This window comes from Manduca sexta, chromosome 16 (assembly GCF_014839805.1).
Source record: "Manduca sexta isolate Smith_Timp_Sample1 chromosome 16, JHU_Msex_v1.0, whole genome shotgun sequence".
Lineage (NCBI taxonomy): Eukaryota > Metazoa > Arthropoda > Insecta > Lepidoptera > Sphingidae > Manduca > Manduca sexta.
Window position 1 is genome coordinate 7,312,381 of NC_051130.1, and position 13,498 is coordinate 7,325,878.

Below are 13,498 nucleotides of genomic sequence, written 5' to 3' on the forward strand. Positions count from 1 at the left end.
GTCACAACATGGAAATATATTAGGAACTAAAAGGGCGTACTTCACCTCTGCATTTGAAGAGTTTTTGTATAAAACCCTTCCCATTTTAAACTTTGTTATTCAGATGTACTACGTATAACTGCATAACGAAGCCATTAAAATCGACTACTAGCAACACCACTCAGAATTTTCAATCACAAAATACTTAAGTACCGCGCTCGATCCCTGACATATAGGTTGTTAGGTCTCACAAAGACTCGTAATTATACTGGATCCTTTCCTTCATACGAAACGGTGCTTGTGTATTATTGCTTCGCAAGGCGAGAGGCAAAGCGGCGGTACTTAGCCAGAAACAATCTAGCACATAAGATATATTATAATAGTAGGTGGCTCTACTCATTAAAACTCACGTGTAGTTTACAAACGTGAGTTTAAGTTTAATGTGTATGTATAATTATTATATTTTGAGATTATCTGAAATTATGAGAATCAATGAGATCTCTCCATAGCAGTTTATTTTATCTTGTCTCCTTTAATTTCATCTTATAAATGCAAAAGTTTGTAAAAATGCTTTATTGTTGAATAAAAAATCATAGAGACAACTGAATGGTTTTATTTATGGTTAGTCTATTTTTTTTCAATAGACGGTACTGGTAGCCTGCAGGCGGTGCTAAGAGATGGTGGAGTGCAACGCAGAGAATTTTTAATTGTCAAACTATTAATAACATTGTCTTCATTGTAATAATATTTAATATCAATTAAAACAACAATATAATGCAATTTATTCTTGTATAGTATCATATACTCTCTCACATCCGAGCATGGACCTCCTCAACAACAGATAGTGAGTTAAGTTTTAATTCCACTACGCTAAGTGCGGGATGGCAAACAGATACCTTCTAAATTCTTGGCGAGAATTCTTAGGTATGTTTTCTTATACCACGGGCAAAGCCGCAAGCAACACCTAATTACAATAAAAATATTCATGTTAAAATTGTATTTTGCATCAGCGTGGAAAATACCCATGGTGCAAAAAGATACAAAATGCAGTAATAAATAGTAACTATATAATTATAACATACATATAGAATGCAAATTACGGTTATTATAATATGCGGCGAACCATGTAGAGACAGATGTAGAGTTTATATTGTTACTAACATTAATCTGTATTATTAAACAATGGATTCCTATTTAATTATAAGACAATACCCAAACGCGTCGCGCTGATATTTTCAGCTTACTTTGGAGTAACACTACACAAGCATGAAACTGGAACCTCAGGAACTTCAATAACAGTCTACTATATAAGAGTTGAAGTGTTTTATCAAGTTTAAAACGTCTTCAACATGCATAAATATCAATTTATTTGTATACAACAAAATAACAAAACACGAAAGTCATTATTCAATCTTATACAATCCTCGCCTTTGCGTTCCAAAACTACGTGGCTTGCGGAACCACAGCTAGATGGTATCTTCCATCTCGGCGCAAACCAAAACGTTCGTGATGTAAGTATGTATGTATGTGTGTATGTCATTGTGTCTCAAAATCATACCTGCGCCGCACCATCAGGCTGTGTAATGTGCCGGCATACGTGTTCCCTATTTCTTATAACTTAGGGTCCTTAAGGAGGAGCTTGAAGAAGCAATTATGCAGGCCGGCATGACTGTGCTTACCGTCTAGGGATGCCTGTGCCTTTTGCCGGTCGGCAATTTCTTTGGGCTTTACTTCTCTTAACATCAAATGCACTTTGCCGAGCTACGACAATCTCACCTGACGTCTCTAGACTCCAACCTATCCCGATTGTCTTTTGTGCTACTTTTATAAAACGCTTTTTATCTTCTGAGACTGCCTCAGTGGCGTAAGTGTGTTACAGTATGACTCCATTGCTAAGGTACCGGGTTCGATCTCCGGGTTGAGAATCGAACCTACTTATAGCGTGGGTCGGAGTACAGGTGAAAGGTGGGTGCCTCTGCTTACCCTTGGGAGATAAACACGTTATGTGTGTGTGTTCTTTATTGTCGCCAGGTATCCCATTTTTCGACCACAGAAACGAGTGGGATACTTTACCTGTTTTATTATGCCAAGAAAAAAAGTTGTATACTTTGAAGTCTTTTTAGTAGTCTCCGAAGAAAATCCTATCCGTGTTCATATTATAAAAGCCTAAGTAGCTCTGTTGTATCTCTCTATTATACTTACACGGCTGAACAGATTTCGATTAAATTTGTTAAAAAGATAGTATAGAATCTGGGAAGTTCATATGACATATGATACATATAAGTTCATGACAACTTAAAGTGTTGTACATTGAATTATATTTTTTGTAACGATTTTCGTATCCATGCTACAATGTAAGTAACAACTACTGTTTGTCCAAATAAAGAAATAAATAAATAAATATGCTTTATATCGGGAAAATATGTAGCAAAACTTGTGTCCTGGAAAAACTTTTCTTTGGGTGAAGCCGCAAACGCTATAATTTTATATACTATTAGCATAACGTAGCCTCGATTCTAAAGTTACTTTAACACCTATATAATTTCTTTTTATGTCTCAACTTTGTAACAACGTATCATGTAGCTAATACGTAATTATAAATTAGAAGGCGGCCATAACATTTGAATTATATAAATAATAAATTTGTTTTCGTGTATACATGATTTGCTATCAAAAACTACTAGTATCGTTTATATAATAAGGCTAAGCATAGTGTATTGATAATTTATAGGATTTATAACTTTTTGAATTCTTTTCTTCTATTATTAACCCACAAGGCAGCCTGGCCTTATACTGAAATTTAATTTTATTCAATGAAGATTAAAATTTAATAGGTAGTAACAAAAAAGCCAGTTTTAAATAGTATACTTTTAATTCACACAGCAATCTGATACGATAAAATAACACGAATCACGTGTCTTTAAAACAAAGCGGTTTAAAACTTGTTAATGAATACGTTACAATACAAAAAAAACGAACTCAATAATTATAAGAAAAAACTTCTAATTTAGTTACGTCTTCAAATTGGCTATTATTGCCTACAAGTCAAAGAATTACATGGTTTAGTTTGTATATAAAGTTAACAGAATGGTGCGGTTAATTTTTTAAGCTTCATTTAAAACTTGGCGATGGCCGCTTTGAGGGCTGCAAAATATTTGTTCTCTGGATCGTATTTGTTCTTAAAAGCCTGGTATAGTTCTGGATACTTCTCTTCTAGACCTTCGAAGTATCTCTTCGTGATGTGTTTCTGCTTGTCAGTGCATTTGGCACACGCCGTCTGAATCGCCTCGGGTAGATCCTCTGTCGAAACAAAACAGTAAACATAAATAAATTACATAATAAAATTGCAAACAACAGGTCCGTTTTGCGCACGAAACTTGTACGATTGTGGAACAAATTTCATTATAACGAGATATTTTGGCATACTGAAATCTGTTGCCGAGTATGGCAGGCCATTTCTATCTTATATGTCTTAAAAATTTCATAAATGTTTTTTTATTTCTTTTTCGTGTATAATATTAAAGGTATTTTGAGATTAAACTAATTACAAATACTACAAGTGAAATAGTTTAATCTTACATAGATAGTAGTATTTTTAAATCGCCTATAAAATAAAGGTGGTTTATAATTCGATAGTATGTTATTACATCCGTTAATCACCAGTTTTTTTTTTATATTTTGGGAAGTAATGACGATAGCAATAGCTCTTTAGAATAGACTGCCCCGGTCGTGTTAAGGCAATTTATCGGATTACTACAACACATATTAAGATACCTAAGAATAGATGTATTGACGACTTGAACATACTCCTCATCATCTTCGAAACAGTGACAAATAGCATTGTCCATGCGTATCTTCGAAACTAAACATGCTAATAAGAGAATAGTTCAAAGTCCACTCATAAATAATTGACTAAACATATTTGAATGAATGCAAACAAAGTATTCAATAAACTAGCTGTAAAATATACCATACTCACTCTTGAAATCGCCAGACACGTGGTCACAGTCCGCAGTATCCATGAAACAGCCGGTAAACGCCTTCATAGTATCCGCGTCTTTGATCACTCCCTCAATATCTAGGTCATCATTCTCTTCCGTATACTTCTCTTCGGCGTACACCGCCACCACCACCAGGAACAACAGACAGATACACTTCATCTTCGAGATTAGTACTCAGTCTGTGGGATGAACATTACAGCGAGCCTTTAAAACTGGCTAGATGCAATCCGGCCATGAACCAAAAACTTGTTTGTGTTTTTTAGGTCTTTTCTTTTTGGTATCGAGTGCGATAAACTTAAGCATGCGTTTAATAAAAAGTGATCTTTATATGGTTAATGGATTGGAGTTGTAATATTATGTTCAGAACGAAATAAATTCACCAATTTTGTTTGTTACTTCAGTATTACTTAACACAGTCTTCTGAAATAAGTATTCTCATACTTAATAGAAGGCTTCAACCTTAAATGATTATATAATGGGTTACTGAATAATCATCTTACTATTTCTATAGATTGACTTAATGACCAGATGCGTTTGAAAAAACTAAAACAAGAGACAATGTATTTAAATATAATGATGATAATATATGACAAACAAAAATTAGTAATGAGTATACAAAGTCACTGTTTATACTTTCTGATTATTAAACGAGATAAGTACTAAAAACACAACCGAATAAAATATTTATATTATACTAAGAGGCTATCGATACTATATTATTATTCCAATATAATCCTTTCGTAGAAATACCTACTAGAACAGATTTGTGTTTTATCATTAAAATTAAGAATATTATAAATGCATAGTTAGATTCAGTTCAATTCGTTTCTTCGTAAAAAAGATTGTTTAATAAAAATGGTGTTACGTAAATCTTATTCAAAATAAGATTATGAAAGTGGTTTGGATATTTACAAACAAACAATATTCCAAGGTTATGAATTCACTGACATAAAGTCGCATGTATTACGAGTAATCTGGATTCAAAGCAAACTTCACGCAGAATAGAATAGTATTTTATTCTATAACAAATTTCAGTTCTTTATTACGGATTCGTTATATTCTAGCTAAAAGTTTTGATATAATTATAATCTATATTTATATTATTAAGCTAAATACCTAGTTTGTTTGAACGCATCTCGGGAACTACTAAACCGATTTTGAATTTTTATCACCAATAAGAAGCTACATTACTACCTACCTGAGTGTTACCTCTTTTTATCCCGAGAATATATTTATCCCGAAAAATCTTTTACACATGGGCAGTCGCGGGTAAAAGCTATTGTCTATACTACATTAACTTCAATTTTGAAATACGTAATATTTTTGAAACTAGTTTACCAACGATAACTATAGAACTTGTTTCTATGAGTGCATTGCTCTGTGAAGCTCTTACAGTGTGGCGAAGTTTGGGAATACCCAAGATTAGATTTTATAAAATGGAAACTAATATTTACTTTGGTAGTTTGCTTTATACTTGTGGTCACGATATTACATAAATAACACCGTATATGACTTACATTAGAGACTAACTATTGCCTACAGCTTCGCCCGCGTGTTTATTTTTTCTGTAATAAATATTTTTCCGGGATAAAATACTTTTTATTTATCCTATAACACTCAAGAGTAAGTAGCTTCGTATCAGTGAAAAAAAATAAAATCGTTTCAGTAGTTCCTGAGATTAGCGCGTTCAAACAAATAAACTCTTCAGCGTTGTATATTAATGTAGATATGTGGTTGGTTTACGAATCAAAGTATATTCCTGCCAGCAATGTTAATAAATGTATAATGCATTTAAAACCTAGACATGAAATAACTCTCGAGATAATATGCGACTGTCATTCCCTATAACCTAGAAAATTAAAGCTTTTTATAAATGCTTATTTTTTATTATAACAAACAACACAAAAATATAAACATATTAACTGTTAATAAAAATTACATTGCTTATTTATACACACACACTCACACCATCACGCATTTTATCCCCGAAGGGGTATGCAGAGGTGCAACCAGGACACCCACTTTTCGCCAAGTGTGTTCCGTCTCATGATGTGATAGGGGGCGAGCCTATCGCCATATCGGGCACAAATTCCAGACTCCGGGCTGATACTGAGCAGAAAAACTCAATTATCACTTTGCCCGGCCTGGGATTCGAACCCAGGACCTCAGAGCGCTGCCGTAACGCGCATGCAGTACAACTACGCCACCGAGGCAGTCAGCTTATTTATAAAGTTACAAGTATCTCAAAATAAAGCATGGATGAAAAAAATAAACATAAATTATCAAACGTAATTAATATTATATCATATAATACCTTAGATGGCACCTAAAATAGTCCGAGCTTCAAGACGAAACACAAAGATAACTATAAACTATAAAACATGACTCAAGGTTTGTAACTAACTACCGACCACGTTAATTACATTATTATATGAAGGTTGTACGGAATAACACACAAATTACACGTTAATAAAAATATGGACACACAAATAAACATTTTTAATTTGTGTTCAAACGAATTAACGTATTATTTGTAAAAGTGAATGGATCTTCTATTTAACTTGGGAGTGAAACTAATAAAACAGCGATTAGCTAAAACGTTAATTATTATATAAATCTAAAATGATTAGATCGATAGCCTAGTTGGTTGTGGAACGGAATGCCGAGACTTATATCCGCAGGTTCAAATCCCAAGGGCACACACCTCTGACTTTTCTAAAATTATGTGTACTCCTTGCGAATTATCGCTTGCTTTACCGATGAAGGAAAACATCGTGAGGAACCTGCAAACCTTAGAAGTTCTCTATAGGAATTTTGAGAGGGCGTGAAGTCAACCAATCCGCACTAGGCCAGCGTGGACTAAGGCTTAAAGCCAATAATGAGACATTATATAATGATATTATTACGCATTAAACGATTATTTCGATTATATATAAACTTAATTATAAAAGGTGGTGGAGATTAAAAATACCGTTAAGAAGCAAACGTGACTTTACTGTACGTTGACATTGAATATAAATTATCAAATGCAATAAAAAGTTTACTGATAATGGGCCAGTTAATAAAAATAATAAAATGTTTTTGTATTGACTCGTTAAACAGTCCATAAACTTATATCAAACGTCTTATAAATAAAGATAATAATTAATTTAATTGGTACAACGTGGTCTATAGGATTCATTAGATGAGTTATTGACCCTTATCATACGATAATGTAAAAAATATCTTTAACAGATTACATTATGTGCAGACTCACATAATATATTGCCAAATCTAGAAATCGCACCTACAACTTACTACATTATATACTCTATAACAAAATCGTACAGTACAATTATCTTTACCCTTTCTCCATGGCAAAATCATAAAGTTCACATCTCACATTATTCATTCTCTAGAAGGATTAATTTTCGTATAAGCTGAATTAATTTTCATGTTAAAGCTTGCCCTTTAAAAAGATCAGTTTATTTCGCCATGACATATCACCAAGGTTTTTAAAATTAACGAAGATATCTTGCATTCGAATTTTCATACCAACTTATTAACCTGCTACGGATATGTATATATATATATTTTACTTTCTCTTCTATGAGCAATATTAATTAACATTGTTTCCCAAAGATAAATGAATATGCCTTAGAACGAACTCCTGGTACTTTTGGTTCGCTGACATTGCATATATATCCCTAACTCAAGGATCTATTTATTGTTTCTATAATACACTTTTTATACCAGAGATCTCGTAAATACTTATTTTGCGTTAGCCTTGTTTTAAAATTATACCTCAATTTATAAATATTACAGAGTTATTGATAAATATGGCAAATTCAAATAACTTTAATAAGTTTAAACTGCAACGTTAATTAAATTATTATAACATTTGCATTTTTAAACTCGAATTAAGACTTAACTGCACTTTAAAACTCGAATTAAGACTTTTTGGTCGAATATTAAGCATTTTTTTAATATTGTGAATTTTTATTATAGTTTATGAAAACGAGTACACGCTATGAATTTGTGTGAGTGTACATTTATACATATAAAAAAACTCACTCCACGCTTTTTCCTAGATAAAATCTCGCCTATATTAATAAAGGGCTTAACCTATCTATCTGTCAGACTTCACACAAATCCCTGCACTAATCGCTGCCTAACAAACATCTTTATAATCTTATATCCTTCCTATGGGAAATCACCACACGAGCGCCAGTCCTTTTGCAAGACTTTCCTAGGGTTTCCGATTAAGCACCTAGACCCTTTAACATGCTTTAATATAGTTGAGGTCTGTACACCTTGCAGGTACTCTCTCTGTCTGTACTTACAGGACATATATACGATTATACACATAATATACAAAGACAGGCCCTACAATATAACGGCCGAACGTAACTATCATAATCGCTAGTATTCAAATAAAAACATACAATAAGATGTCCTCGCAAGTTTTTAAAGTGTGTCTAACAAAGAGTTTTTACTAGAACGTGAACTTGACCTGACTTAAAAAAATAATAAACATATGACAAATCTAAACAAAACCCTTGAGATCTTAATGTCGGCAACACACGAGGCCGAGGAATATTCCTACATAAAAATTGACCACATTAAGTTTTATGTCTCGAGATTAGAGGAAAATTCTGATCACGTAGTATGCGCGTCGTGTATAGAGCAAAAAATATGACGAATGCGGTAACTTGAGGATTCTTTAAACATAGATAAAATCACAGTTTTTAGAAACAATGTCTTAATTAGCGTGAGAAAATAATTGTTTTATTTAATAAATACATATAATGGCCTTGAAAAATAAATTTGATGCCAAACGTATTTTTATAAAGTAATATTTTTTAAATATTAACCATGCAAAACATCATATACTTTCCTTTTTGATATTATGATATTCAAATATTCTATGGGAAAAATGAATAAGGACGAATACAATGTACTAAAATATACAATAAAATATAACAAAAAGGAAAAAACAAATGCACATAATCTATAATATACATTATGAAATGCAAGATGCAAGATTAATACGTAACTAAACATAAGGTCAAAATTCAAGCATCATAATTTATATGAGGTTAAAAATATCAATACACAACGGGAAAACCGTCTTAAATAAATAAAAGCGTACAAGCAAAAAGTCTTACTTTACAAGTGCGCGTCGCCTTGCCTTCTCGAACACTAACAACAAGGACAGATTTAAATACTTACTGATCTTACATATTTATGAATTACATATAGATAGCTATACACTAAGAATAAAGAAAACGATGTTTATTATTGATAAAGTAATGAGCTTATCGCCCCGCGACGTTACAAGTTGCTATGTAATAATATGTCGTAATCGCAATGGAAGTTTAAAGTTGTGTTTAAAAATATACACCACTTTATACTTATATTGCAAATGGTGAGGTGTTCGTTATCGAATATCTATATATATAAAAATGAATTGCTGTTCGTTAGTCTCGCTAAAACTCGAGAACGGCTGAACGGATTTATCTTATCTTGGTCTTGAATTATTCGTGGAGGTCTAGGGAAGGTTTAAAAGGTGAGAAAAATTCGAATAATTGCCGGGAAAATCCTCAAAACAGCATTTTTCTATTTCCCATACAAACGTTTTCTAACTAATACGTAGAGTCAATTTGAGCTTTATTGCTATTGTATAAAGTTCACTGTTGTCTAAGCAATGTAGGTGTGTTCCTAACATCAAAGCAGTGTGTGTTGGAGCACAGAATATAATAATGCAATGTCGCGTTCTGAAACTCAACAAAAGTGATATCGCGGACCCGACTAAATTGAACAGTCACAAAATTTAATATATCATTAGTTATTTGGTTGACTTCACGATATTATTTCTTTTGTTTTACTTTAAAATGCATGTTTTCGTTATGGACAATTTTTGAGCTACTTTTGCATATCTATACTTATAATAAATCTGTAGAGAGGTCAATTCTGTACATGAAATATATTTCCAAAATAACTGGGGGTGATTAGGGATCGATACTGATGCCAAAAATACAATTAGTAAAATTTTTGTGTCTGTCTGTATAACCGTTATAGAAACAAAAACTACTCGACGGATTTTAACTTAACTTAGTACAATTATTTTTCATACTCCTGAGCTGGTTATAGTATACTTTTCATCACGCTACAATTAATAGGAGCATAGCAGTGATGGAAAATGTTGGGAAAACGGGAGAAGTTACTCCATTTTTTAAGCTTCCGTCATTTCGTGTGCAACTTTAATGGTTAAAAGTTCCTTCGATTTCACCAGGATCCCATCATCAGACCCTGACCGGACAATCGGACCAACTGCATATCACCATAAATTAAAAAAACATCCCGACAAATTGAGCACCTTCTCCATTTTTGAAACCCGAAATCCACGCGGGCGAAGCTGCGGGCGGAAGCTAGTCTTTAATACATAATAAACCCAAAATAATTACCTTTTGTTTATGAACATAAATACACGGTCATTTTGACATAGCGTTAATAAGTGATGTCACATATTCGTATTTACCTGTGCTAAAATGTGCAATAAATCGTCCATGAATAACATAATTTTTTTCCAAAATCCTAGTAATATTTTTTTTGTTTTATTTATCAATAGATAATTTAGTGCGTGTAAAATGAAAATGACGTTTTATTGATATTTATTTTGTCCGTAACTTACAATTTTTTATTGTACCTCTGCTATTTGAGTAACTTATTGTAAAGTGTTATTTTCAAGAAGATAAGGATGTCGATTCATGTATTAACGAAATGTTAAGGTGACAATATATTGTACCCGAGTACAGTATATACATATTATAAGAGAATCTTTTTAAATTAAATTAAATTCCTTAACGTTAAGGCGCTTCTCCAACCCAACAACCCCCCCCCCCCCCCATGTAAACGGCACGCTTACCGTATTTTTAAAGCATATCTGTTCCAAATTTATAATGCAAATACAAATAAAAATAAATATGTTTCTGCAATATTTTATCTTCACTTTGGTTGTTTTAAATTTTTATAATGTAAATATCGTTTAGTTAATGTCATGATGAAAATGCCGGTAAAATTGTAAATTACGTACATCTCCTAGTAAAATACACATCATGGCAATTTGCAACTAACACTATTAGAAAAACAATTTAATAATTAGTATTATGTTACTTTTTTTTAAAGACTTAAATATATGTTTTAAAGAGATTATTCGTAAATGAATTGCTCAAGGCCGTTTGCTCGAAGAGATGCTTTAAGATTATATCATGAGCTTATATTACAGCTGAGTAATTTGTTAGTCAACCCATTCTCCTTGACCAATATTATGATCGCTTATTGGTTCTTAAGATGCGTATTTTATAAAAAATAAACTTAAGCTCAATTATTGCACATTTTGCTTCTGTGTATTTCAGGTTTAACACTTAAGTAAATACTGTAGCAATAAAGGTATTTTTAATACCTCACTGAAAAAGACACTAGAATGTATGGCTTTAAGCTAAATTATTTTATGTTCGATATTCAGATAAAATTGTTACCTCATTTTTATGTATATTACAAGTTCAGCGATTTTATTTAAATGAGTCATCATTTGTCCTAATTCGATAAATTGATAATAACAAGACCTAACTAATGCCATTACCTGCTGTAAATTTAAACCAACAACATAAAAGATAGTCATGCTTATGTGAAAATAAATAAAAAAAAAACGAAATATATTAACATCACGTTACACTAATAGTTTTGAGATGAAACTTATTTCCACGAAATATTATCCGTTTACGAACTGCTTATATATATTACTTCATAGTTTTATAAAACTGATATCCATTAGACACCACTCGTAAAATAAAGGTGTTTGTTCCGTACAAATACGATTATAACCCGGTAGTGAACTTTAAATACCAACTACCTTGTTTAACTTGGCCAAATCGAAAAGTCTAGATTATGCAATTTAATGTATCCAGCTTTTAATCTAACGCCATAAAGTAGTACAGCTTAAGGGGTGAAATAAAATATGTTTTTATTGCTATATTCTTTGTTTTAAACATCAAGAAAGTATCTTGAATTTTGAAGATATTGTCGGTAATAATAAGACTGACGACTGTAGTTGGTTTTGTAATCGCCAAAATAAATAATAGAAGCAATAACAGAGAGTAAACTTGTTGCCATTACATAATAGTAGGCGATTAGTCGTACAAATGGCACTACTCTAATCGTTTTTGGGAATAATATATGTCAAATGGAGTGCTCTTCCAGCTATTGTGACAGCATCTTGTTTCTTGTCTTTCTTCCTTGCCTAACACGACTTAACCTTGCTGACGAAATGTGAATACTGTTACCTACATCTCTACTTAACCATGAAAAGGGCACAAGTCGTAATTCTATTTTTTTTTTATTATATTGAAACATTTTCTCCAACAATACAAACTTTTTTTATTTCAATAAATTTGAACTTTATCACATTTTAATATATGTTAGAATTTAAGTACCACAATTTAAAAATGAGCATGCATTCGTATTTGACTGTAAGAAACAAGATAAAATCTACAAGTTACAAAGCACAGTCTGGGCCCTTATTCTGTATGATAGTGTAAACGCGTAACGCGGCCGTGTCATGTTATCTTCGAGAAATGTGCGTGGAATGGTATTCTGTAAGCCAAATTTCTATAGTCCTAAACATGATGCGTTGTGTTACGTTCTTGTTACGCACTGTTAAAATAACGTGCGGGATAGAGAATAAGGCTCTGACTGTTAAAAATAAATGATCTATTATAGAACACAAATCGATAAGTGCAAAATACTTGAAGGCATACATGTATAATGTATATTCTGTGGTAATGTTTTAAATGATTAAATTATAAGTAATAAGTTCTCGATTTTAATTTATGATGGCACTCAATGAACTAAATATCAAACTACGAAGCTTTAGTTATAATGTAGTCTTGAGTTCAGACCATGACGAATGATAGATAAAAATATTTTTCTAATACCTCATCTTGGAATCAGCGATCTGTAAAAATTGTAGATTCCACCGATACTCATATTTTAAGTACTTACACGCCTTGCAAAATAACAATAGCAATGTTAGCAATATGAAAATTAAACCAATAATTTCCGTCAGGAAATAAAGCGAGAATTAATCGTTAATAAATATAGGTTCACTCTAAGAGATATTTTAACAATATATTTCAAATGTAATATTAATTATGCTCATAGGAACTTTAATAAATTTTTCTCACCAATTAAATTAAAGACACGCAAACAAGATTATCTCCTTTGTAACGGACATCGATAATCACAATCGATTGGTCAATCTAGGTTCACGACAATCTAATACGATAATGTAATAAATTATTATTTTCTTTCGTAAAAGTAAAAACTGCCATTAAAATATTAAGTTTGGGAGACGGAAAACTAGGAGGAAGGAGATTAATTTTAAAAAGCAGATTATTTTCAGTCTTAAGACTGTTATTGAATATCGAGTTGCAATCCTAACTAAGTTACATGACACTTTTGAGAATTCCCAGCAACTA

At 32.0% G+C, this 13,498-nt stretch overlaps 1 protein-coding gene across 1 annotated transcript; it reads right to left on the reverse strand.

The window, feature by feature from the left end:
* Nucleotides 1–2,832: 2,832 nt before the first annotated feature.
* LOC115446237 (ejaculatory bulb-specific protein 3) lies at nt 2,833–9,353 on the reverse strand. The gene is made up of 3 exons (XM_030172818.2): nt 9,128–9,353; nt 3,959–4,159; nt 2,833–3,279 (listed from the first exon to the last, which is right to left on the reverse strand). Exons 2-3 carry the CDS (start codon nt 4,137–4,139, stop codon nt 3,095–3,097), a joined length of 366 nt encoding a protein of 121 aa, XP_030028678.1. The 5' UTR covers nt 4,140–4,159; nt 9,128–9,353; the 3' UTR covers nt 2,833–3,094.
* Nucleotides 9,354–13,498: the final 4,145 nt, after the last annotated feature.